The sequence below is a fragment of the Sapajus apella genome, unplaced genomic scaffold (assembly GCF_009761245.1).
Source record: "Sapajus apella isolate SASKATOON/1434 unplaced genomic scaffold, GSC_monkey_1.0 scaffold77, whole genome shotgun sequence".
NCBI classification, from domain to species: Eukaryota; Metazoa; Chordata; class Mammalia; order Primates; family Cebidae; genus Sapajus; species Sapajus apella.
Genome location: NW_022437017.1, coordinates 4,005,329 through 4,025,469, shown reverse-complemented (window position 1 = coordinate 4,025,469; position 20,141 = coordinate 4,005,329). Strand labels below are relative to the sequence as shown.

General features: G+C 54.7%; 3 protein-coding genes across 10 annotated transcripts in view; 2 read left to right on the top strand and 1 right to left on the bottom strand.

Moving 5' to 3' along the window:
- PEX11G (peroxisomal biogenesis factor 11 gamma) overlaps nucleotides 1-538 on the bottom strand; it is a 22,207-nt gene extending 21,669 nt beyond the window's left edge. Inside the window, exon 1 of one of the 4 annotated variants that reach the window (XM_032252038.1) lies at nucleotides 468-538. The gene's annotated coding sequence lies outside the window, so the exon portion shown is untranslated. Of the gene's footprint in view, nucleotides 1-413 lie in introns of all 4 variants that reach the window. The other 3 variants (XM_032252036.1, XM_032252035.1, XM_032252037.1) reach the window with 3 other exon arrangements.
- On the top strand, nucleotides 152-8,113 carry TEX45 (testis expressed 45). 4 transcript variants are annotated; one of them, XM_032252032.1, is made up of 8 exons: nucleotides 152-897; nucleotides 3,477-3,580; nucleotides 3,667-3,767; nucleotides 5,053-5,165; nucleotides 5,246-5,355; nucleotides 5,697-5,898; nucleotides 6,723-6,808; nucleotides 7,850-8,113. In XM_032252032.1, exons 1-8 carry the CDS (start codon nucleotides 321-323, stop codon nucleotides 8,072-8,074), a joined length of 1,518 nt encoding a protein of 505 aa, XP_032107923.1. In that variant the 5' UTR covers nucleotides 152-320; the 3' UTR covers nucleotides 8,075-8,113. The 4 variants fall into 4 exon arrangements, with proteins under 4 accessions (XP_032107923.1, XP_032107921.1, XP_032107922.1 ...); XM_032252030.1 differs by lacking the exon at nucleotides 6,723-6,808 and having other exon boundaries at nucleotides 5,272-5,355; XM_032252031.1 differs by lacking the exon at nucleotides 6,723-6,808.
- Nucleotides 8,114-12,967: 4,854 nt separating this feature from the next.
- ZNF358 (zinc finger protein 358) lies at nucleotides 12,968-18,915 on the top strand. 2 transcript variants are annotated; one of them, XM_032252027.1, is made up of 2 exons: nucleotides 12,968-13,078; nucleotides 17,119-18,915. In XM_032252027.1, the coding sequence occupies exon 2, from the start codon at nucleotides 17,157-17,159 to the stop codon at nucleotides 18,837-18,839; it is 1,683 nt and encodes a 560-aa protein (XP_032107918.1). In that variant the 5' UTR covers nucleotides 12,968-13,078; nucleotides 17,119-17,156; the 3' UTR covers nucleotides 18,840-18,915. The 2 variants fall into 2 exon arrangements, with proteins under 2 accessions (XP_032107918.1, XP_032107917.1); XM_032252026.1 differs by lacking the exon at nucleotides 12,968-13,078 and adding an exon at nucleotides 13,773-13,914.
- The last annotated feature ends 1,226 nt before the right edge of the window (nucleotides 18,916-20,141 follow it).

Sequence of the window (20,141 nt, the reverse complement as noted above, 5' to 3'; positions counted from 1 at the left end):
TTTTTTAATTTTTAGTAGAGATGGGGTTTCACCATGTTGCCCAGGCTGGTCTTGAACTCCTGACGTCAGGTAATCTACCTGCCTGGATCTCCCAAAGTGCTGGGATTACAGGCGTGAGCCACCGCGCCCGGCCATGAATGATTATTTCTATCTCTGCTCTCCCTGGGGGCGGGCACAGAGGCTGTGCCAGTTTCCCGTGATGTCTCCAGCCCCCAGCTCAGTGCTTGGCGCACAGAAAGGAGTGAAAGGCAGCATTGTCCTGGGTGGGCACTTGCTCAGCCCCTCGTCTCCACCCTCTCGCAGGTGGCTGGTGTCCCGCGATGGCCGCAGACGCCCTCCTGCCGTGCCCGCGCCGGTGCCCCATGTCCCAGCTGGACTTCCTCAAGGCGTCGCACTTCTCGCTGGGGCCCGACCTGCGGCTTCACGAGGGCACCATGCTCACCACGACGCACCGGGACTTCGCCTACCCGGGTGCCACCCGGGAGCCGCCCAGCCTGCAGCCGCCGCCCGCGCTGCTCTTCCAGTTGGACCAGCGCTGGGACCAGGAAGAGCGCGTGTCAGAGGCGCGCCGCGCATTCCCGCCTCGGTCCACGCCGCCGTGGGAGCTGCAGCGGGCGCAGGCGCGGGAACGCACGCTCGCCATGCAGGCCAGCAACCTGCACCTGCGCGAGGACGCGCACGCCGGGATCGGCCTCTCCAGCGCGCACGCCGCCTACGACTGGCCGGAGCTGCCGGCGCGCGCCGGAGAGCAGATCCGCGGCGCTCGCCTCATCTTCGACCGCGACTCCCTGCCGACCGGCGACCGCGACAAGCTGCGCATCCCGCCCACCACGCACCAGGCGCTCTTTCCACCCCACGACGCGCGCCCGCAGCCCCGAGCGCCCAGTTGCCACCTCGGTGAGCGCGCGCCCGAGGGAACATTTGGCAATGTCTAGAAACGCTTTTGGTGGTTCAGGACTTGCGGGGTGGCCGGGCGCGGTGGCTTAAACCTGTAATCCCAGCACTTTGGGAGTCCGAGGCGGGTGAATCGCTTGAGGTCAGGAGTTCGAGACCGGCTTGGCCAATATGTAACCCCGTCTCTACTAAAATACAAAAATTAGTCGGGTGCAGTGCCGGGTGTCTGTAATCCCAGCTACTCGGGAGGCTGGGGCAGGAGAATCGCTTGAACCCAGGAGGCGGAAGTTGCAGTGAGCCGAGGTTGTGCCGCTGCACTCCAGCCTGGGAGACAGAGCAAGACTCCATCTCAAAAAGAAAAAAAGACTGGAGGGGCGAGGCCAGGCTCACACCTATAATCCCAATGCTTTGGGAGCCCTAAGCAGGAGGATCTCTTGAGGCCAAGAATTAGAGACCAGCCTGGGCAACATAGGGAGACTCATCTCTACAAAATAAAAATCTGTTATTTTTTATTATATACAATTTTTTTTTTTTTAAGAAAGTGTCTCACTCTGTCACCCAGGCTGGAATGCAGTGGCACCATCTCGGCTCAAGCAGACTGGATCTGCCCAGCTCAAGGTGATTCTCCCACCTCAGCCTTCCAGGTAGCTGGGACTGCAGACATGCATGCCACCAAACCCAGCTAATTTTTTGTACTTATTTGCAGAGCTGCAGTCCTACTATGTTGCTCTGGCAGGTCTTGAACTCCTGGGCTCAAGTGATCCACCTGCCTTGGTCTCCAAAGTGCTGGGATTACAGGCATGAGCCACTGAGCCCAGCCCTTACAAAATAAAAATTAAAAAAAAAAAAAAGACGACAGAGGTGCTACCAGCAGACAGCAGGTAGAGGCCAGAGATGCTGTCAAGTATCCTACCACAGACAGGGGAGCCCCCACAGCAGAGAATTGGCCAGCCCCAAATGTCAATTACACCAAGGCTCAGAAACCCCGGAACCACCTTTCGCCTCAGTTTCAGCATGAGTAGAGTGGGTATATCCTCCGAATCTGTCCACAGTGGTGTGCAGTTGGCAGAAGTCATGAATGTAAGTTGGGGGTCAGACAAATCAGCTAAGTTCTCCAAGTGCACACCCTCCTCCCCACATCCCCCAGCCTTATCACCTTAGTAGCTGTGGGAGTCTGAGCAAGTTGACCTCTCCAAGCCTGTTTCCCCATCTGCAAAATGGGTGCAATCATAGGGCCCAGTTCATAGGCTCTGGTAAAACTGAATGTGCATGGTGTGTCTGATGCAGAGAGCACCCAACAAAGAGTAGCTGCCATTTGTGTGATTTTTCCAATTCTGTCACTCCAGGGACCCTTTGGGTGAGCATTACTGCTCAGAGGCCCCTCTAAGATGGGCTCAGGGATTGTCAAAGCCTGATCTGACATTTAGTTGTGGTTCCTAGTTTCTGTGATTTCTGGCAAGTTCCTTAACCTCTCTGAGCCTCAAGGAGGCTGTAACATAAGAGAAATGTTACCAGGTCCAAGAGAAGAAGATGCAACTGGGCACGGTGGCTCACACCTGTAATCCCAGCACTTTGGGAGGCCAAGGCAGGTGGATCACTTGAGGCCAGGAGTTGGAGACCAGCCTGGCCAACCTGGTGAAATCCCATCTCTACTAAAAATACAGAAATTAGGGCGTGGTGGTGGGCACCTGTAATCCCAGCTACTCTGGAGGCTGAGGCAGGAGAATTGCTTGAACCTGGGAGGTGGAGATAGCAATAATCCAAGATTGTGCCACTGCACTCCAGCCTGGGCCACTCAGCGAGACTCCGTTTCCAAAGAGAGAGAGAGAGAGAGAGAGAGAGAGAGAGGGAGACCAGGTCCAATAAGAAGATGTGATGCACTTAACCTATGTGTGGCTCAATACAGTCCTTGGTAGATATGCTTTTACTTTTTTTGTTTTGTTTTGTTTTTTTGAGATGGAGTCTTGCTCTGTGGCCCAGGCTGGAGTGCAGTGGCACCATCTTGGCTAACTGAAACCTCTGCCTCCTGGGTTCAAACGATTCTCCTGTCTCAGTCTCCTGAGTAGCTGGGACTACATGCGCATAACAACACGCCTGGCCAATTTTTATATTTTTAGTAGAGATTGGGATTTCACCATATTGGTCAGGCTGGTCTTGCTCTCATGACCTCAGGTGATCCACCTGCCTTGGCCTCCCAAAGTGCTGAGATTACAGGCAGGAACCACTGTACCCAGCCATATTTTTAAATTGATTATTATAGAGATGAGGGTCTCGCTGTGTTGCCCAGCCTGGTCTTAAGCTCCAGGGCTCAAGCCATCTTCCCAGTTCAGCCTCCTGAATAGCTGGGATTATAGGCATGAGCCATTACATCTGGCTTTTAGTACAATTTATTTTTATCTTGTGGTGTTTGCCAGACAGCTGTCAGTCTACACTGTTCAGAATGGCCCAGTTCCCCTACCCAGGCAAGAAACGGAATTCCAGAGGGCTTGACATGGCAGGGAATTTCAGTCTCTCTCTCTCTGTCTCTCTCTCTGTCTCTCTCTCGCTCTCTCTCTTTCCTCCCCTCTCATTCCTATCCTAAGGGGGCCCCCACACCCTCAAGTGGGACTACAAGAGACAAGATGGGACTTCCTACCAGAGACAGTTCCAGGCCCCGCCAGGCCCACCTGCCTTGATGTGTAAGAGGGTAAATCAAGGCTGTGTTGGGGCTGCAGGTGGGGGCAGAATTTGGGGCTGGGCGGTTTGGGCCTTCCTATCCCTATCTGCCCACAGGCCTCCTCCAGAGTGCAGCTAGGAGACTGCAAGATGAGCTATGGATCAACGTGTTCAGAGCAGAAACAGGCCTACAGGCCCCAGGGTCTGCCTGAAGATAGGTATAAAGGGGCCACTGTCGTCCAGGTACAGTGGCTCACACCTGTAATACCAGCACTTTGGGAGGCCAAGGTGGGTGGGTTGCCTGAGGTCAGGAGTTTGACACCAGCCTGGCCTATACGGTGAAACCCCATCTCTAGTAAAATTACCAAAATTAGCCAGGCATGATGGTGGGTGTCTGTAATCCCAGCTACTCAGGAGGCTGAGGTGGGAGAATCGCTTGAACCCATGAGGTGGAGGTTACAGTGAGCTGAGATGGCACCACTGCACTCCAGCCTGGGCAACAGAGCGAGGCTCCGTCTCAAAAAACAAAACGAAACAAAACAAAAAAACAAAGGGGCCACTGCCTTCCCACCCAGATGAGACAATTGGCCTTCAGCAGCGGTGTGTGCCCCTTAGGGCTTTAGGGCCAGTACTCCGCCTTTGAGGTCTCTGTCACTGGTAGCCAAGGCTGATCTCCCATTATCAGGCTTGGTATTAGGCAACCCTGCTCTCCCATCCCCTTTTCTGGGAATTGCCCAGATGGATCCACTTTTCTCTTCTTTTCTTTTCTTTTCTTTCTTTCTTTTATTTTCTTTTCTTTTCTTTCTTTTCTTTCTTTCTCTCTGTCTCATCTCTCTCTCTCTTTCTTTCTTTCTCTTTCTTTTTCTTTCTTTCAGATGCAGTCTCACTCTGTTGCCCAGGCTGCAGTGGTGCAGTGGCATGACCTGGGCTCACTGCAACCTCCACCTCCTGGGTTCAAGCAATTCTCCCACCTCAGCCTCCCAAGTAGCTGGGACTACAGGCTCGTGCCACCACACCCGGCTAATTTTTTGTATTTTCGGTAGAGACGGGGTTTCACCATATTGGCCAGGCTGGTTTTGAACTCCTGACATTGTGATCCACCCACTCTGGCCTCCCAAAGTGCTGGGATTACAGGCATGAGCCACTGCGCCCAGCCTCTTGTATATAATTTTTTTTTTTTGAGATGGAGTCTTGCTCTGTTGCCCAGGCTGGATTGCAGTGGCAGCATCTCAGCTCACTGCAATCTCTGTCTCCCAGGTTTTAGTGATTCTCTTGCCTCAGCCTTCCGAGTAACTGGGATTACAGGCATGCACCACCATACCCGGCTAATTTTGTAATTTTAGCAGAGATGGGGGTTTCACCATGTTGGCCAGGCTGGTCTTGAACTCCTGACCTCAGGTGACCCACCCACCTCAGCCTCCCAAAGTGCTGAGATTACAGGCATGAGCCACCGCGACCAGCCCACTTTACTTTATTCTTGATAAAATAATACATTATGTGCAGGTATGACAAGACCCAGGCCGCAGCCCACATCCACTATGTAAATATCCGTCCTGGAGATGGCCTCTTCCACGACAGGACCACCAAGACCGAGCACTTCTATGCCCGGGAGACAGGTGAGAGCCTGCGGCCCGCCCCACCCCGCCTCCCACCTCAGCCTCCCAGGGCAGCTCTGCACCCGTTGTGCTCCTGGCAGAGCCTTTTGTTCTTCACCACGATCAGACTCCGGAGTCGCACATCCTGAAAGGAAATTGGTGCCCCGGCCCTGGCAGTCTGGACACCTTCATGCAGTACTTCTATGGCCAGGTCAGCCGAAAGAGCAAAGAGGCAGCAGGAAAAAGGGCTTCCCAGACAGAGCAAATAGCAGGTGCAAAAGTCCCAATGTGGGAGCGAACTTGATATGTGTATGCAGGAATCTCCTGGATGTACTTGAGTGATCTAGGGCGAGTCACTTCACCACTCTGAGCCTCGGTGGGTCTTTCCGTAAAATGTGATAAGAGTACCAACTCCCAGAGCTACCACGTGGGGCCCAGAAAGGGTGAGAGAGCTATCCAAGGTCACACAGAGCCCACCTCCTCCCTCCCCCCGCCCCCGGACCCGGGGACCTCTCGGACACCAGAGCTTTCAAATGCCGTGTGGTCCTACAGCCGCCACCCCCGACCCAGCCACCCAGCCGCCACGTGCCTCACGAGAAACTGCAGAGTCACGTGACCCTAGGGGAGCCAAAGCTGCTCAGATGCTTCTTCAAGACCACCATGGGCTCGCACTACTGCCCCTCAGAGTGGAGGCAGGTGAAGAAAGCACCCAACCTCCACTTGCAGCGGAGCAACCTGCCGCAGGGCACTGGCGGTGAGCGCTCGTGGGAAGCCCCCCACCTTATGGAGCCCGCCCCGTGGAGCCCCGCCTCTGAAAGCCCCACCCCGGGGATTCCCGCCCCATGAGCCCCGCCCCTTGAAGCCCCGCCTCTGGAAGCCACGACCCCCAGAAGCTCCGCCCCAGGAAGCCCAGTCCTGGAAACTTCTCACCTGCCACTGCTCTGGCCCCGCCTCTAACGAGCCCCACCCTAACCCTGGCTTCAACTCCTGCAAGGCTAAATCCCACTTCCAATTGACCAGAACCCCAACTCCGCCCCTGAATAATCTCGCCCCTTCGTGGCCATGCCCCGCCCCTTCATAACTCCACCCTATGGCCATAGCCCCGCCCCTTCCCCATCCTTTCTCGCCCATTCTTAACCCCTCCTCCGTTGTCAGACTCTGGCTCCGCCCCTGACTGGCCAGCCTGCCCTGCCTAGCCCGGCCCCAGGCTCGTCTGCCCTGGCCCCGCCCCCGACCTTCTTAGCCTTATGCCCTAGCTCCGGGTTCCTCCCCTAGCTTCTCCCTCCTCCCCCTGCTCCTCTCTCTTCCCCAGCTCCTCCCCCTTCCTCTGGCTCCTCCCTTCTCCCCTGACTCCTCCCTTCTCCCAGCTCCTCCCTCTTCCCCAGCTCTTCCCCCTTTCTCTGGCTCCTCCCTCCTCCTTTGGCTCCCTTCTCCCTCTTCTAATCCATTCTTCTCTCCTGGTCAACATCAGCGCTGGCCTGGGCTTGGCTCTTGAACCCTTCCCTTGAACTTCCCCACATCCTCAGCCCCGCCTCGGCCCACAGCCCTCAACTCAGCCTTCCCCACCCGAATCTCCAGAATTCGATTTTTTAACCATGAACCAGAAGATGCTGAAGCCACACAGAACAACTCCGGCCCCGGTGACTGAAGAGATGCTACAGCGGGTGAGGGAGGAGGAAGGCAGCCACCCTTCGTTATGTAACCCCCACATGGGTATAGATTTATCTCAGGTCGACTATGCTGTCACCCAGCCTGAGTTAGTGATCACCCTGGCTCGGGGGTATCTTAATACCCCTTCAGCCTCAAGATCATCCCTAGCTTGGCCGAGTGCAGTGGTTCACGCCTGTTATCCCAGCACTTTGGGAGGCCGAGGCGGGCGGATCACCTGAGGTCAGGAGTTCAAGACCAGCCTGGCCAACATGGCGAAACCCCTCCTCTACTAAAACTACAAAAATTAGCCGGGTGTGGTGGCCTGCGCCCGTAATCCCAGCTACTCGGGAGGCTGAGGTAGAACTTCTTGAACCGAGGAGGTGGAGGTTGCAGTGAGCCGAGACCGTGCCATTGCACTCCAGCCGGGGCAACAGAGCAAGACTTTGCCTCAAAAAAAGAAAAAAAAAAAAAAAGAGATCACCCCTACCTCACCCCCCAGGGTCATGTCAAGGTCAGCCCAGGGGCATCTTTGCACCACCACCACTGTTATTCCCAAGACGAGGGTTAATTCAGAGTCACCTAGGATCACCCCAGCCCTGGACTCCTTCCAGGGACACCCCTGGTTTCTCTCATGAGCTCTTCATGTTCACCTTCTGTTCACTTCCTCCCAGGATTCAACCTCCCCAGCCTTTGATGCTCTGGCTCTGCCCTAACTGGCCCCACGCTACCCCTAGCTTCACCTCCTTAAGGGCTAAATCTCACCAGTAATTGACCAGAACCCCAACTCCACCTCTGGACAATCCCGCCCCTTCATGGCCATACCCCGCCCCTACGTAACTCCACCCTTCTGGCCATAGCCCCGCCCTTTCCCTACCTTCTCTTTCCCAGTCTTAACCCCTCCTCCTTTGTGAGACTCTGGCTCCGCCCCCGACCAGCTAGCCTGCCCTGCCTGCCGCCTCCTCCCCCCGACAAGAGGGCTGGGGATCCTGGGGTACCCCGGGTGGGTCAGCCACATCCGAAGCTGCCTTGCCAAGCTGTTCACCCTGACTCCACAGTGCAAATACAGCCACATGGAGCCCCCTCTGGGTGAACTGCGCTTCTTCTCAACCCAATACAAGGACGAGTTTCCTTTCAAGTACCCGGGCCCAGCAGTCCAGAGGCTGAACAATCCTCAGGAGAGCTTCGTGCCCCTGGGCACGCCTCGCCAGCGCGGTTTCAGGGAGAAGATGGACCCTCGGGCCCCCCAGCTCCCTATATACCCGTGCCCTAGCCGGCAATAAATGCCACCTTGGCAACATCCCACTCCTTCCCATCAGTCAGCCAGTCTCCAGAGGATGCTTGGGTGGGTGGAGGTTGGAGGCAGGGACTGCATTGGAGAGGATGACTCTATTGTTGCTGCGTTGCCATGAAGAGTATGGAGTCAAAACTGGGCGCAGTGACTCACACCTGTAACTCCAGCTCTATGGGAGGCCAAGAGTTTGAGATCAGCCTGGGCAACATAGGGAGATCCTGTTTCTACAAAAAATAAGATAATTGGCCCGGTGCAGTGGCTCACACCTGTAATCCCAGCACTTTGGGAGGCCGAGGCAAGCAGATCACCTGAGGTCAGGAGTTTGAGACCAACCTGGCCAACATGGTGAAACCCTATCTCTACTAAAATACAAAAAATTAGCAGGATGTGGTGGTGGGAGCCTGTAATTCCAGCTATTCGGGAGGGTGAGGCAGGAGACTCACTTGAACCTGGGAGTCAGAGGTTTCAGTGAGCCAAGATCATACCACTGTACGCCAGCCTGGGAGGCAGAGTGAGACTCCATCTCAAAAAAAAAAAAAAAAGGCAGGCATGGTGCTATGTGCTTGTAGTCTCAGCTACTTAGGAGGCTGAGGTGGGAGAATCACTTAAGTCCAGAAATTTGATCCTGCAGTGAGCTATATGATTGCACCACTGCATCCAGTCAAGGCAACAGAGCAAAAACTCCAACAAACAAAAAGCATGAAGTCATAGTGCTGAACAGAGATATTGGTGTGGCTGGTTTGAGAACATAGATCCCAGGGAGCAGGAGAGGCTGGATGGACATAGTCCAAACCCAGACTCCTCCATGTCCTGGATAGTAGTTTGGGCAAGTCATTTAACCCCTCTGAGCCTCAATTTGCTCATCTATGAAATGGGGATAAGTAGTAACTCTTCCATGAGGCTGTTATACATGAGAAATTTACACACTTTTGAGTGCATGGGGCTGGGGTCGTGGAGGAGAAGCTTCACTTCTGAGGATGAAAGTGGCGAAAGCCAGGGTGTAGGGAAAAAGCTTTCAATGGTGGGGACACTGGGTGTGACCTGTAGAGGACATGGAGGGGTGGACACAGCTGAGAATAATGACCCAGCAGGTTTTTCCATCATGGGCAGAGACTAGAGGCCGAATGGTGCACTGGCTGTCTGGTCAACTGGCCCCCAAGTCAGAGCAGAATTCAGGAGCAAATTGACAAAAGCCATCAAGACATTATGAAGTCTAGGAGGGTAAATGTTCTGCCAGGGACAAAATGTAAAGGGTCAAAAGGAGGATGATGTGATGGCGCCCTATAGCAAGTGAGTGACAAACAGGGCCTAACAAGAACCAGTACCTTGGACAGCGCCTGACCTTTGCGGTCCGGGATGTGGCAAGGAGAAAGGTCTGTCTGGGATAAGGTGGGCCTTGGTGGCCATGCCCAGGTCCTGCCTCTGTAGGCTGTTGAACATCCAGCTTCAAGGAGTGAACATGGCTTTCCTGAACCAAAAATCAAACCTCCAAAAACCAAGGACCCCAATCCAGTGAATCATGAAGTTGAGCCAATCTCAGCCCTGGCCAGGAGCCATTTCCTGATTGACAGCTTTGCATCTTGTGGGAGCAAAATGACTCTTTGACCACATATGGTATCCACATCCACCACGCACGATTCTGCCAGCTGCAGAATATGTCCTCTAAAGATATTCAGTATCATGCTCCTCTGAGTTACTTCAGGTTAAACCAGGGCTTGTCATTGATCGACGTCTTAGATCAGATCATTCTTTATTGGAGGCTGTCCTCTGCATTGTAGGATATTTGGTGCCATCCTTGTCCTCTACTCAGTAGATGCCAGTAGTACCTCTCCCTCCCACCTGTAACAAAATGTCTCAAACACTGCCAAATGTCTTCTGAATGGGAGAGAATCGCCCTGGTTGAAAACCACTGCAGTAAGCTCAGCCTCTTCTGATGAAGCTGGTCTGCCTAGTGACCAGACTCCGAGAACAGAAAGGCTTTCCCTTTTTGCCTTGCCTGCCAGGAAGCTCAGAATGTTTACTTTGTTCTTAAGTTCCATGTAGCTCTAGCTGCAGGATTATCCTCCTGCCTCATCCCAGGAATGGTTTAAAATAGCCTTAGGCATTAGATGAAAACAGTGCATAGCAGTTACAAAGAGCTGGATTTCAGCACAACTTGAAGCATTTTCTAACAATGAAAATGACCAGCCCCAGGATGGCTTGCCAGGGAAGAACAGAAACTGTACTGGAAAGGTTTAATCCGTGGGGAAGGACACTACATCAGGATGATTCTGGATGTATTTTTATGGATTTATGACTAACCCTCCTATATGCCACTCACCCCCTTACTCCCCATAAAAGCCTAGGGATCAAGATGAATAATATAGGATTGAATGTGAGTAACCAAGATTAATTTCTTTTTTTTGAAACAAGTCTTCCTTTTGTCACCCAGCCTGGTGTGCAATGGTGCAATCTCAGCTCACTGCAACCTCCGCCTCCTGGGTTCAAGAGATTCTCCTGCCCCAGCCTCCCAAATAACTGGGATGACAGGTGCCTGCCACCACACCTGGCTTATTTGTGTACTTTTAGCAGAGACAGGGTTTCACCATTTTGGCCAGGCTGGTCTTGAACTCCTGACCTCAGGTGATCTGCCCTCCTCAGCCTCCCAAAGTGCTGGGATTACAGGCATGAGCCACCACACCTGACCACCAGGATTAATTTTTAAAGGACAACAACTTTCTCAGTGGTAAGTATCACCCAGCAGCAGAATTCAGACGTGACTTTCTGCCTTTAGGCAAGAATACATTCTGACCCTCACTTTCCTTACCTGTAAAATGGAAGTGTCAATAGTTCCTACTTCTTAGAGTGGTTACAACGGTTAAATAAAGGTGCATGTACCATGTTCAGAAAAGGACGTGGCACTTGGCTGCAGCTCAATGAATGGTGACTAAATGTGTTAATGTCTTAAGTCATTTTGTTGCAAGTGACAGAAACCAAGCACTATCTGGCTCAAGTCAAAAAAGGAATTTTATTAAGAAAAAGACAGCCAGGCGCGGTGGCTCAAGCCTGTAATCCCAGCACTTTGGGAGGCCGAGGCGGGTGGATCACGAGGTCAAGAGATCGAGACCATCCTGGTCAACATGGTGAAACCCCATCTCTACTAAAAATACAAAAAATTAGCTTGGCATGGTGGCGCGTGCCTGTAATCCCAGCTACTCAGGAGGCTGAGGCAGGAGAATTGCCTGAACCTAGGAGGCGGAGGTTGCGGTGAGCCGAGATCGTGCCATTGCACTCCAGCCTGGGTAACAAGAGTGAAACTCCGTCTCAAAAAAAAAAAAAAGAAAAAGACAGGCCAGGCGTGGTGGTGCATGCCTGTAGTCCCAGCTACTGGGGAGGCTGAGGCTGGAGGATCGCTTGAGTCCAGGAGTTCTGGGCTGGAGTGCGCTATGCTGATCGGGTGTCTGCACTAAGTTCGGCATCAATATGGTGACCTCCTGGGAGCCAGGGACCACTAGGTTGCCTAAGGAGGGGTGAACTGGCCCAGGTCGGAAACGAAGCAGGTCAAAACTCCCGAGCTGATCAGTAGTAGGATTGTGCCTGTGAACACCCACTGCACTCCAGCCTGGGCAACATACCAAGACCCTGTCTCTTAAAAAAATAAAAAAATTGTAAAAAGTAAAAAAATTAAGTAAATAAATAATTAATTTTTTTAAAAAAACGAAAAAGACAGGCCAGACTTGGTGGCTCATGCCTGCAGTTTCAGCACTTTGGGAGGCTGGGGTGGGAAGATCACTTGAACTCAGAAGTTCCAGACCAGCCTGGGCAACATAGCGAGATCTCATCTCTACTAAAAATAATTTAGAAAATTAGCTGGGTGTGCAACTGTAGTCCCAGCTACTTGGGAGGCCACAAAGGAAAAGAAAGTGCTGTTAGATTCTGAGCCACAGAAACAACAGATGCCATCACGAGTATTATTTGTAATGGGATCATCCACGTAGTGGCAGGATGAGGAACCACGGACATCATCCCATTGAAGTTTTCTCCCGTCTCTCAGATCTGCTGTGGGCTCTGCAGGAAGATGGAAAGCAGGTCTCAGGCTACGAGTCCAACACACATCCAGAAAGTTCAGGAAGGAAGAAGGAACCACAGAGTGTCTCCGTAAGTAGGACATGAGGGCAGAGGAGCATCTTATAGGATCTGGGCTTGTATTGAGTGTTTTGGGGTTTTTTTGTTGTTTTTGAGACAGAGTCTTGCTCTGTGGCCCAGGCTGTAGTGCCGTGAACCGAGGTTGCTGCAACCTCTGCCTCCTGGTTCAAGCGATTCTCCTGGTTCTAGCAATTATCCTGCCTCAGCCTCCTGAGTAGCTGGGACTACAAGCACGTGCCACCACGCTCGGCTTATTTTTGTATTTTTAGTAGAGACGGGATTTTACCATACTGGCTAGGCTGGTCTTGAACTCCTGACCTCATGATCCTCCTGCCTTGGCCTCCCAAAGTGCTAGGATTACAGGCATGAGCTACCATGCCCAGCCTATACTGGGTGGTTTTAAAGAGAATTACTTGGGTGCTATTGTTGGGAAGCTGGGAGCACTTTGCTGACTAGATATTTTGCTGATTTTTATTTCAGAGGTGGGAGGATAGAAGTCAGGTTGGAATTGTCATTGGTGAGAAGTGGCAGTCACTTGTGTTCATTGGGAGAGGGGGATGAGTATTCATTTTGTGAGTTTTCATTTTTGAGGGCCCTTGTCTCTATCTTGGTTCCGACATGATCACAGAGTGGCCCTGCCTCACCATTGTTTATATTCTGTGACGATTGTTTATGTTTAGTGAAGAACATCACGGTCCAGCCGCCAGGAGCTGATTTCCACTGTTTCTTCTGGCTGGTGGCGGGTATCTGTGTCTCCACGGAAAGTTTGCCCCAAGCCTTTCCCAGCCCTGGGTAAGGTTCTCTGGAAACCATCACTCACAGCTAGCACTTGAAGGCCTCCAGGGACAGCGGCCACCCCACCATCTGGGTAGGAGGCTGAAAACATTAGGGGAAAAATATCCCAAATCTGTGCCTTGGCAGGTGTCACTTAGAAAGGGTGTCGGGCTCCCCAACGCAAAAAGGAAAAATTGGAGGAAGGCCAGGTTAAGCAAAAATAGACATGGTTTCAGATCGCAGATCGGAGAGGCTTGGCTGTGCCTATGTGCATTGCAAGTCTGCAAGAACATGTTTGGAGTTTTATGAACAAAGATACAGTCAGAGACATGGGCAGGAGAGACGGAGAGAGAGACAGAGACATAGAGAGATTGAGGCAGAGAAAGCAACAGAGGCAAAGAGATTGGAACACCGAGAGAAAGAAATGGGGACAAAGAGACAGCGAAAGGAACAGAGATGGGAAGACAGGGACAGAGACAGACAGAATGAACAGAGATCGAGAGATAGATAGGGACTGAGAGAGACCGAGAGGGACAGAGATAGAGAGAAAGAGACAGGGCCAGGGCCACGTAGGGGCTGAGACAGGCCCAAGAAGAGCCTAGGGACCTGGCCAGGGCTGCGTGCAGGCGGGGCGCGGTGCAGACAAAGGCGAGGCCGTGCGGCCGGGGTGGCCGGGCCGGGGACAAAGGCCTGCCCGGGGGGCGGGGGCAGCGATGGCGACGGCCACGGCGGGCGCGGGCGAACTACAAGTCCCAGCAGCTCCCGCTGCGGCCCTCGGCCGGCCCCTCTCGCTCCCCGGGAGCGCCTGGCGGGGCCGCTGGGCCGAGGGGGCCGCCGGCGGGGCTGGCGGGCGGGGGGCTTCCTGCGGGCCCGGGGGGCGCCGGCGGCCGGCGCGGGCACGGCGGGCCGGGCAGGGGCGAGGGGCGCCGGGTGAGTGTCCCCCCGAGTGGGCTGGGGCCGGGGCGGGGGGCTAGGTGGGGGGCGGGCGGGCTGGGGGCTCCAGGCGCGGGGCACAGCCCGGAGCGACCTCTATTCGTCCCGCGCCCTGCGCGCCACCGGCCCCGGCCAGGGAGAGCGGGGGTCGCGGGCGCGATGGGGAGGGGACCCCGCGGCCCGCGCCGGCCTAGCGCGCCCATCCTGCAGCTGAGGCCCTGGGGGGAGGGCCCGGGAGATTGGGAGCGTTCAATCGGGCTGGGTGGGGGGCGCCCGCCAGCTCTGGGGTCTGGAGCTCAGGACGCCCCCTCTCCAGGAGGCGATCCAGGACCCCTCCCCTCCTGATTCGAGGAGGGGCTCGAGTATTGTTTCCACCTCCTGCCTGGGGTCGGGAGTTCAGAGGCCCTGTTCTCAAGAGGGGGACCTCGGGGGTCCCTCTTCCGCTAGAACCCTAGGAAGGGACCCAGCGATTGTTCCCCTCCCCCTCCAGTCTTGGGGTCTGGAATTCTAGAAGCTCCTTCCTCAGGAGGTGATCCAGGGGTCCACCTGCCCTCACCCCTGGGAACTCAGGAAAGACTTCAGTGACTTCTCCCACCTTCCAGCTGAGAGATAGAAATTCAGGGGCCCCTTCCCCTGGAGGCAATGTAAGGGCTTCTCTGCCCCCTCCCCAGGAATGCAGGAGGGGTCCCAGGTATTGTTTCCTCCACTCTCCAGCTATGGGGTCTGGATTGAGGACCCGGGTCCAGGATCCTGCTCTGTTTGCCTGCACACTCCTAGCTATGGGGTTGTGGCTGTGTATTCCCTTCCTCAGAGGGGAGCCACAGGTCCCCCACACCTTCTGCCAGGAACAGATGGATTCATTGTTTGCACCTCAACACCCAGCCATGGGGTGGGGAGCTCAAGGCATCTCCCCTCGGCAGGTCCTCCTGGGCTCCCTTGTTCCCCAGAAGTGGTTCCAGCTCTTGTTCCTCTACTTCCCAGCCACAAGCCTGGAACTCAGTTCAGAATCGTGCTGCAGGAAGGGCCACAGTGTGCTGACACTTCTCCCCATGTCCCAGCCATGGGAGGAAATGGTGCAGGCATTCCCCCAATAACTCCAGAGGGTCCCCAGGTATTATTTTTGCACATCCTCCAGCTAGAAGTAAAAATTCAGGACTTTCTAGTCAATTGAGAAAACAGATACAATAGCCTAGCATGGTGGCTCATGCCTGTAATTTCCATACTTTGGGAGGCTGAGGTGGGAGGATAGCTTGAGCCCAGGAGTTTGAGTTCAGCCTGGGCAACATAGCAAGACCCCATCAATAAATAAATAAATAAATAAATAAATAAATAAATAAAACAGGTATACTAACAACTGTCCCCACCCTCCAGCCTATGGGGTTCATGAGTCTCCCTGCCCACCCCTCCTCACCAGGAGGGGTCCCAAATATCACTCTACCACTCTCACCATCTAGCTGTAGGAAAGGGCATTCCCGATCTAAGAGCGAACGCAGAGGATTTGACACTTACTCCCACCTGGAGCTGTGAGGTCTGGAATTCAGGTTGTCTTCTCCCCAGAGGGAAAGCCAGGGTCTTCTTGTCTCTCCTCAGTGACCCAGGCAGGATACCAGATGTTATTTGTTGCATATTCATTTTTTTTTTTTTTTTTGAGATGGAGTTTCACTCTTGTTGCCCAGGCTGTAGTGCAATGGTGCGATCTCGGCTCACTGCAACCTCCACCTCCCCGGTTCAAGCAATTCTCCTGCCTCAGCCTCCCGAGTAGATGGGATTACAAGCATGCACCACCACGCCCAGCTAATTTTGTATTTTTAGTAGAGATGAGGTCTCTCCGTGTTGGCCAGGATGGTCTCGAACTCCTGACCTCAGGTGATCCACCCACCTCGGCCTCCCAAAGTGCTGGGATTACAGGCGTGAGCCCCCGTGCCTGGTCATTTATTGCAAATTCTTATCCCCCAGACATGAGTTCTAGAGCTCAGAATGCTGCCTCTGGAGGGGGGCCTCCCTACCAGAAGCCCTGCAAATTAATCTGCCACCCCCAAGTATGGGAAAAGAATTCAGGCCATGTGCTCAGGAGCACAGGAACCCTGACACCCATACTGTTCCCCATGTGGGGACCCTCAGCAAGGGGGTCAGAATCTGGGACTCTCTCCTCCACAGGACCCAAGCTTCCCACAAAAGGAGTCCAGGATGGAGGGAGGGCAGAGCCATGGAGTTGGGGACTAGAAAGCTCTAGTGCCAAGTCCCATGCCCTCCATTCAGGTTCAGGGCTGAGAGGGGAGGGTCCTACCATGTCCCACCATGTCTTACTGGGGTCCCTCAACTCCCTGCCTGGACTGGAGTGAGTCAGAAATCTCCCTGCAGTCAGAGACAAGGAAAAGATCCACCTGTAGGCTCAGAAGTGGGTAGGGTTTGGCCAGGCACAGTGGCTTGCGCCTGTAATCCCAGCCCTTCATGAGGCTGAGGCTAGAAGCTTACTAGAGGCCAGGAATTTGAGACCAGCCTGGGCAGCATAGTGACTCTCCATCGCTAAAGAGAAGAAAAGAAGAGAAAGAGAAAGAAGAGAAGAGAGGAAAGGAGGAAGGAAAGAAGGAAGGGAGGGAAGGAAGCTGAAGTTAGCTGAGTGTGGTGATGCACCTGTAGTTCTAGCTACTCTGGAGGCCGAGGGGAGGATCGCTTGAGCCCTGGAGTTTGAGGTTGCAGTGAGCTATGATCACATCATTGCACTCTAGCAAGGGTGACAGAGTGACACCCCATCTAAAAAAAATAAAAATAAAGAAGTAGGGTCGGGCGCCGTGGCTCACACCTGTAATAGCAGCACTGTGGGAGGCTGGGGCAGGCGGAACACCTGAGGTCAGGAGTTGGAGACCAGCCTGGCCAACATGGTGACACCCCGTCTCTATTAAAAATACAAAAATTAGCCGGGTGTGGTGGTGGACACCTGTAATTTCAGCTATTCGGGAGGCTGAGGCAGAAGAACCAGGGAGGCTGAGGTTGCAGTGAGCCGAGATCCGCGGATTGCACTCCAGCCTTGGCGACATAACAGAGTCTCTCTCAAAAAAAAAGAAGAAGAAGAAAGAAAGAAAAATAATGTGTTCTGGGGGCACAACTGGGTCCCCTCTCCCATCGCTAACGATGCTTCCAAAAGACATCCCTGCTTCCCCAGAACCCACCTCCACCCACCCTCTGTCCTTGCCCTTGCAGGTCCTACCCTAGAAGCAGCCGGCACATCCACGCCTGAAATGCGGCGCTCAGTCCTGGTCAGGAACCCAGGCCACAAAGGCCTGAGACCGGTTTATGAAGAGCTCGACTCTGACTCTGAGGACCAGGACCCCAATCCCGAGGATCTGGACCCAGTTTCTGAAGACCCAGAGCCTGATCCAGAAGACCTCAACACTGTCTCGGAAGACGTGGACCCCAACTATGAAGATCTGGAGCCCATCTCCGAGGATCTGGACCCTGACGCCGAAGCTCTGGGCTCGGAACCCCAAGATCCCGACCCCATGTCTTCGAGTTTCGACCTCGATCCAGATGTGATTGGCCCGGTACCCCTGGTTCTCGATCCTAACAGCGACACCCTCAGCCCCGGCGATCCAAACGTGGACCCCATCTCCTCTGACCTCACTGCCACCCCCCAGGTCTTGGCCACCAGCCCCGCGGTGCTCCCCGCCCCCGCCAGCCCTCCCCGGCCCTTCTCCTGCCCGGATTGCGGGCGAGCCTTCCGCCGCAGCTCGGGGCTGAGCCAGCATCGCCGCACCCACAGCGGCGAGAAGCCGTACCGCTGCCCCGACTGCGGGAAGTCCTTCAGCCACGGTGCCACCCTGGCGCAGCATCGTGGCATCCACACTGGGGCGCGGCCGTACCAGTGCGCGGCCTGCGGGAAGGCCTTCGGCTGGCGCTCCACGCTGCTGAAACATCGCAGCAGCCACAGCGGGGAGAAGCCGCACCACTGCCCCGTGTGCGGCAAGGCCTTCGGGCATGGCTCGCTCCTGGCGCAGCACCTGCGCACGCACGGCGGCCCGCGGCCCCACAAGTGTCCGGTGTGCGCCAAGGGCTTTGGCCAGGGCTCGGCGCTGCTGAAACACCTGCGCACACACACAGGCGAGCGGCCCTACCCGTGCCCGCAGTGCGGCAAGGCCTTCGGGCAGAGCTCGGCTCTGCTGCAGCACCAGCGCACGCACACCGCCGAGCGCCCCTACCGCTGTCCGCACTGCGGCAAGGCCTTCGGGCAGAGCTCCAACTTGCAACACCACCTGCGCATCCACACGGGTGAGCGGCCCTACGCCTGCCCGCACTGCTCTAAGGCCTTCGGGCAGAGCTCAGCGCTGCTCCAGCACCTGCACGTGCATTCGGGCGAGCGTCCCTATCGCTGTCAGCTCTGCGGGAAGGCCTTCGGCCAGGCCTCCAGCCTCACCAAGCACAAACGGGTGCATGAGGGCGCGGCCGCTGCTGCCGCTGCGGCGGCTGCTGCAGCGGCAGCAGCTGCCGCAGGCCTGGGCCTCGCGCCTGGCCTCAGCACTGTATCCATGATGAGGCCGGGGCAGGTCTCCCTCCGGGATCCTGATGCTGTTTCTGTGCTTGGCTCTGGCTTGGGCCTCAGCCCTGGCACCAGCTCTGGCCGCAGCCCTGACCCCGGCTCTGGGCCGGGCACTCCACCCGATCCCAGCTCCAAACCCCTCCCAGGCTCCAGATCCACCCCCAGCCCTACTCCTGTGGAATCGTCTGATCCCAAGCCTGGGCAGGATGCTGGTCCTGACCTTGTGCCCAGCCCAGACCCTGATCCTGTGCCCAGCCCTGACCCCGACACTGTGTCCCACAGTGACCCCTGCTCTCCCTCTGGTGGCACTGTCAGCCCAGCACTCCCTACCGGCGAGAGTCCAGAGGGGATACAGGAGCAAGGGGCACTGCTGGGGCCTGATGGCTGAAGGGGACGCCAGCATCCTTGGGGGCCTGGGGAAATTGTGTGTTGTGCAGTTAGTAAAATCCTCCCACTGCCTCCGGGCTCTGTGTCGTGGTTTACCGTTTGTGCTTTCTTTCTGAGCACAGCCCCTTGCTCCGGAGATGGGATGGTGTGGCCAGGGCCAGCCACAATCTGGAGCTCCGGTGTCCTGGCTTCCTTCCAGCTAGACTTCCCAGCTTAACCCACAATATCTCACCCTGGTCCACACCACTAGTCACCACTCTCTGTTCTGCTCACTTACCCCTTGCTGCCCTTTTCCTCCTCCTCCTCCTCCTCCTCCTCCTCCTCCTCCTTCCTCTTTCTTTTTTAGTCTCACTTTGTCGCCCGGGCTGGAGTGCAGTGGCATGATCTCGGCTCACTGCAACCTCTGCCTCCTGGGTTCAAGTGATTCTCCTTCCTCAGACTCTTGAATAGCTGGGATTACAGACAGGCATCACCACACCCAGCTAATTTTTGTATTTTTAGTAGAGATGGGTTTCACCATGTTAGTCAGGTTGGTCTCAAACTCCTGATCTCATGATCTGCCTTCCTCAATCTCCCAAAGTGCTGGGATTACAGGAGTGAGCCATCACACCTGAAACCCCTTGTTTTTCAAAGCCCATACAGTAGGCACACAAGTGGACAAAAAGAGGTTGCTCATTTATGCAATCAACAAACATCTCTGGATTGCTGGGGACTCAGCAGGAAACAAGATAAGTGTGGTGTCGACCTGCACAGAGCTCATAGATATTAAATTCAGAATACTTAAAAAACAACTACAAGGTATGGTACCTTCTAGGAGAAGCATAAGAAGACCTGATATAAACGGTGGGCAGCTTTCTCAATGAAGGATTTTATAATCCCAATAGTCACTAATTTATTTTTCTCTCAATGGCCCCAGGACATAGATGACTGATTGAATATGTCCATTTTGCAAATGAGAAAAATGGAGGCATGTGGACTTTTTTTCTTGCTCTGCTGCCCAGGCTGGAGTGAAGTGGTGTGATCATAGCTCACTGTAGCCTGGACCTCCCAGGCTCAAGCGATCCTCCCACCTCAGCCTCCTGAGTAGCTGGGATTTTAGGCCGCCACTCACTCTGCTCAGCTTGGAATTGAAAAGACTGTAGAAGATGTACCAGTGGCAGTTGTCAGTGCCTAGATTTAAACCGCAATTGCCCTTCAGAGTCTAAATTCTTAACCATTTCTTTCCAGGGCAAAAATAGGCAAAAACCCTGGGGTTATAGAAGGATGAGCTGGGGTGGAAGTAGGGGCCAGATCAGAGGGCTCT

Coding starts and splice junctions, on each gene's coding strand:
- TEX45 (XM_032252032.1), top strand. CDS start 321: ATGGCCGCAGACGCCCTCCTGCCGTGCCCGCGCCGGTGCCCCATGTCC. Junction 3,768..5,052: donor CAGGGTCTGCCTGAAGATAG/GTATAAAGGGGC, acceptor CATTATGTGCAG/GTATGACAAGACCCAGGCCG. Junction 5,166..5,245: donor CTTCTATGCCCGGGAGACAG/GTGAGAGCCTGC, acceptor TGCTCCTGGCAG/AGCCTTTTGTTCTTCACCAC.
- ZNF358 (XM_032252027.1), top strand. CDS start 17,157: ATGCGGCGCTCAGTCCTGGTCAGGAACCCAGGCCACAAAGGCCTGAGA.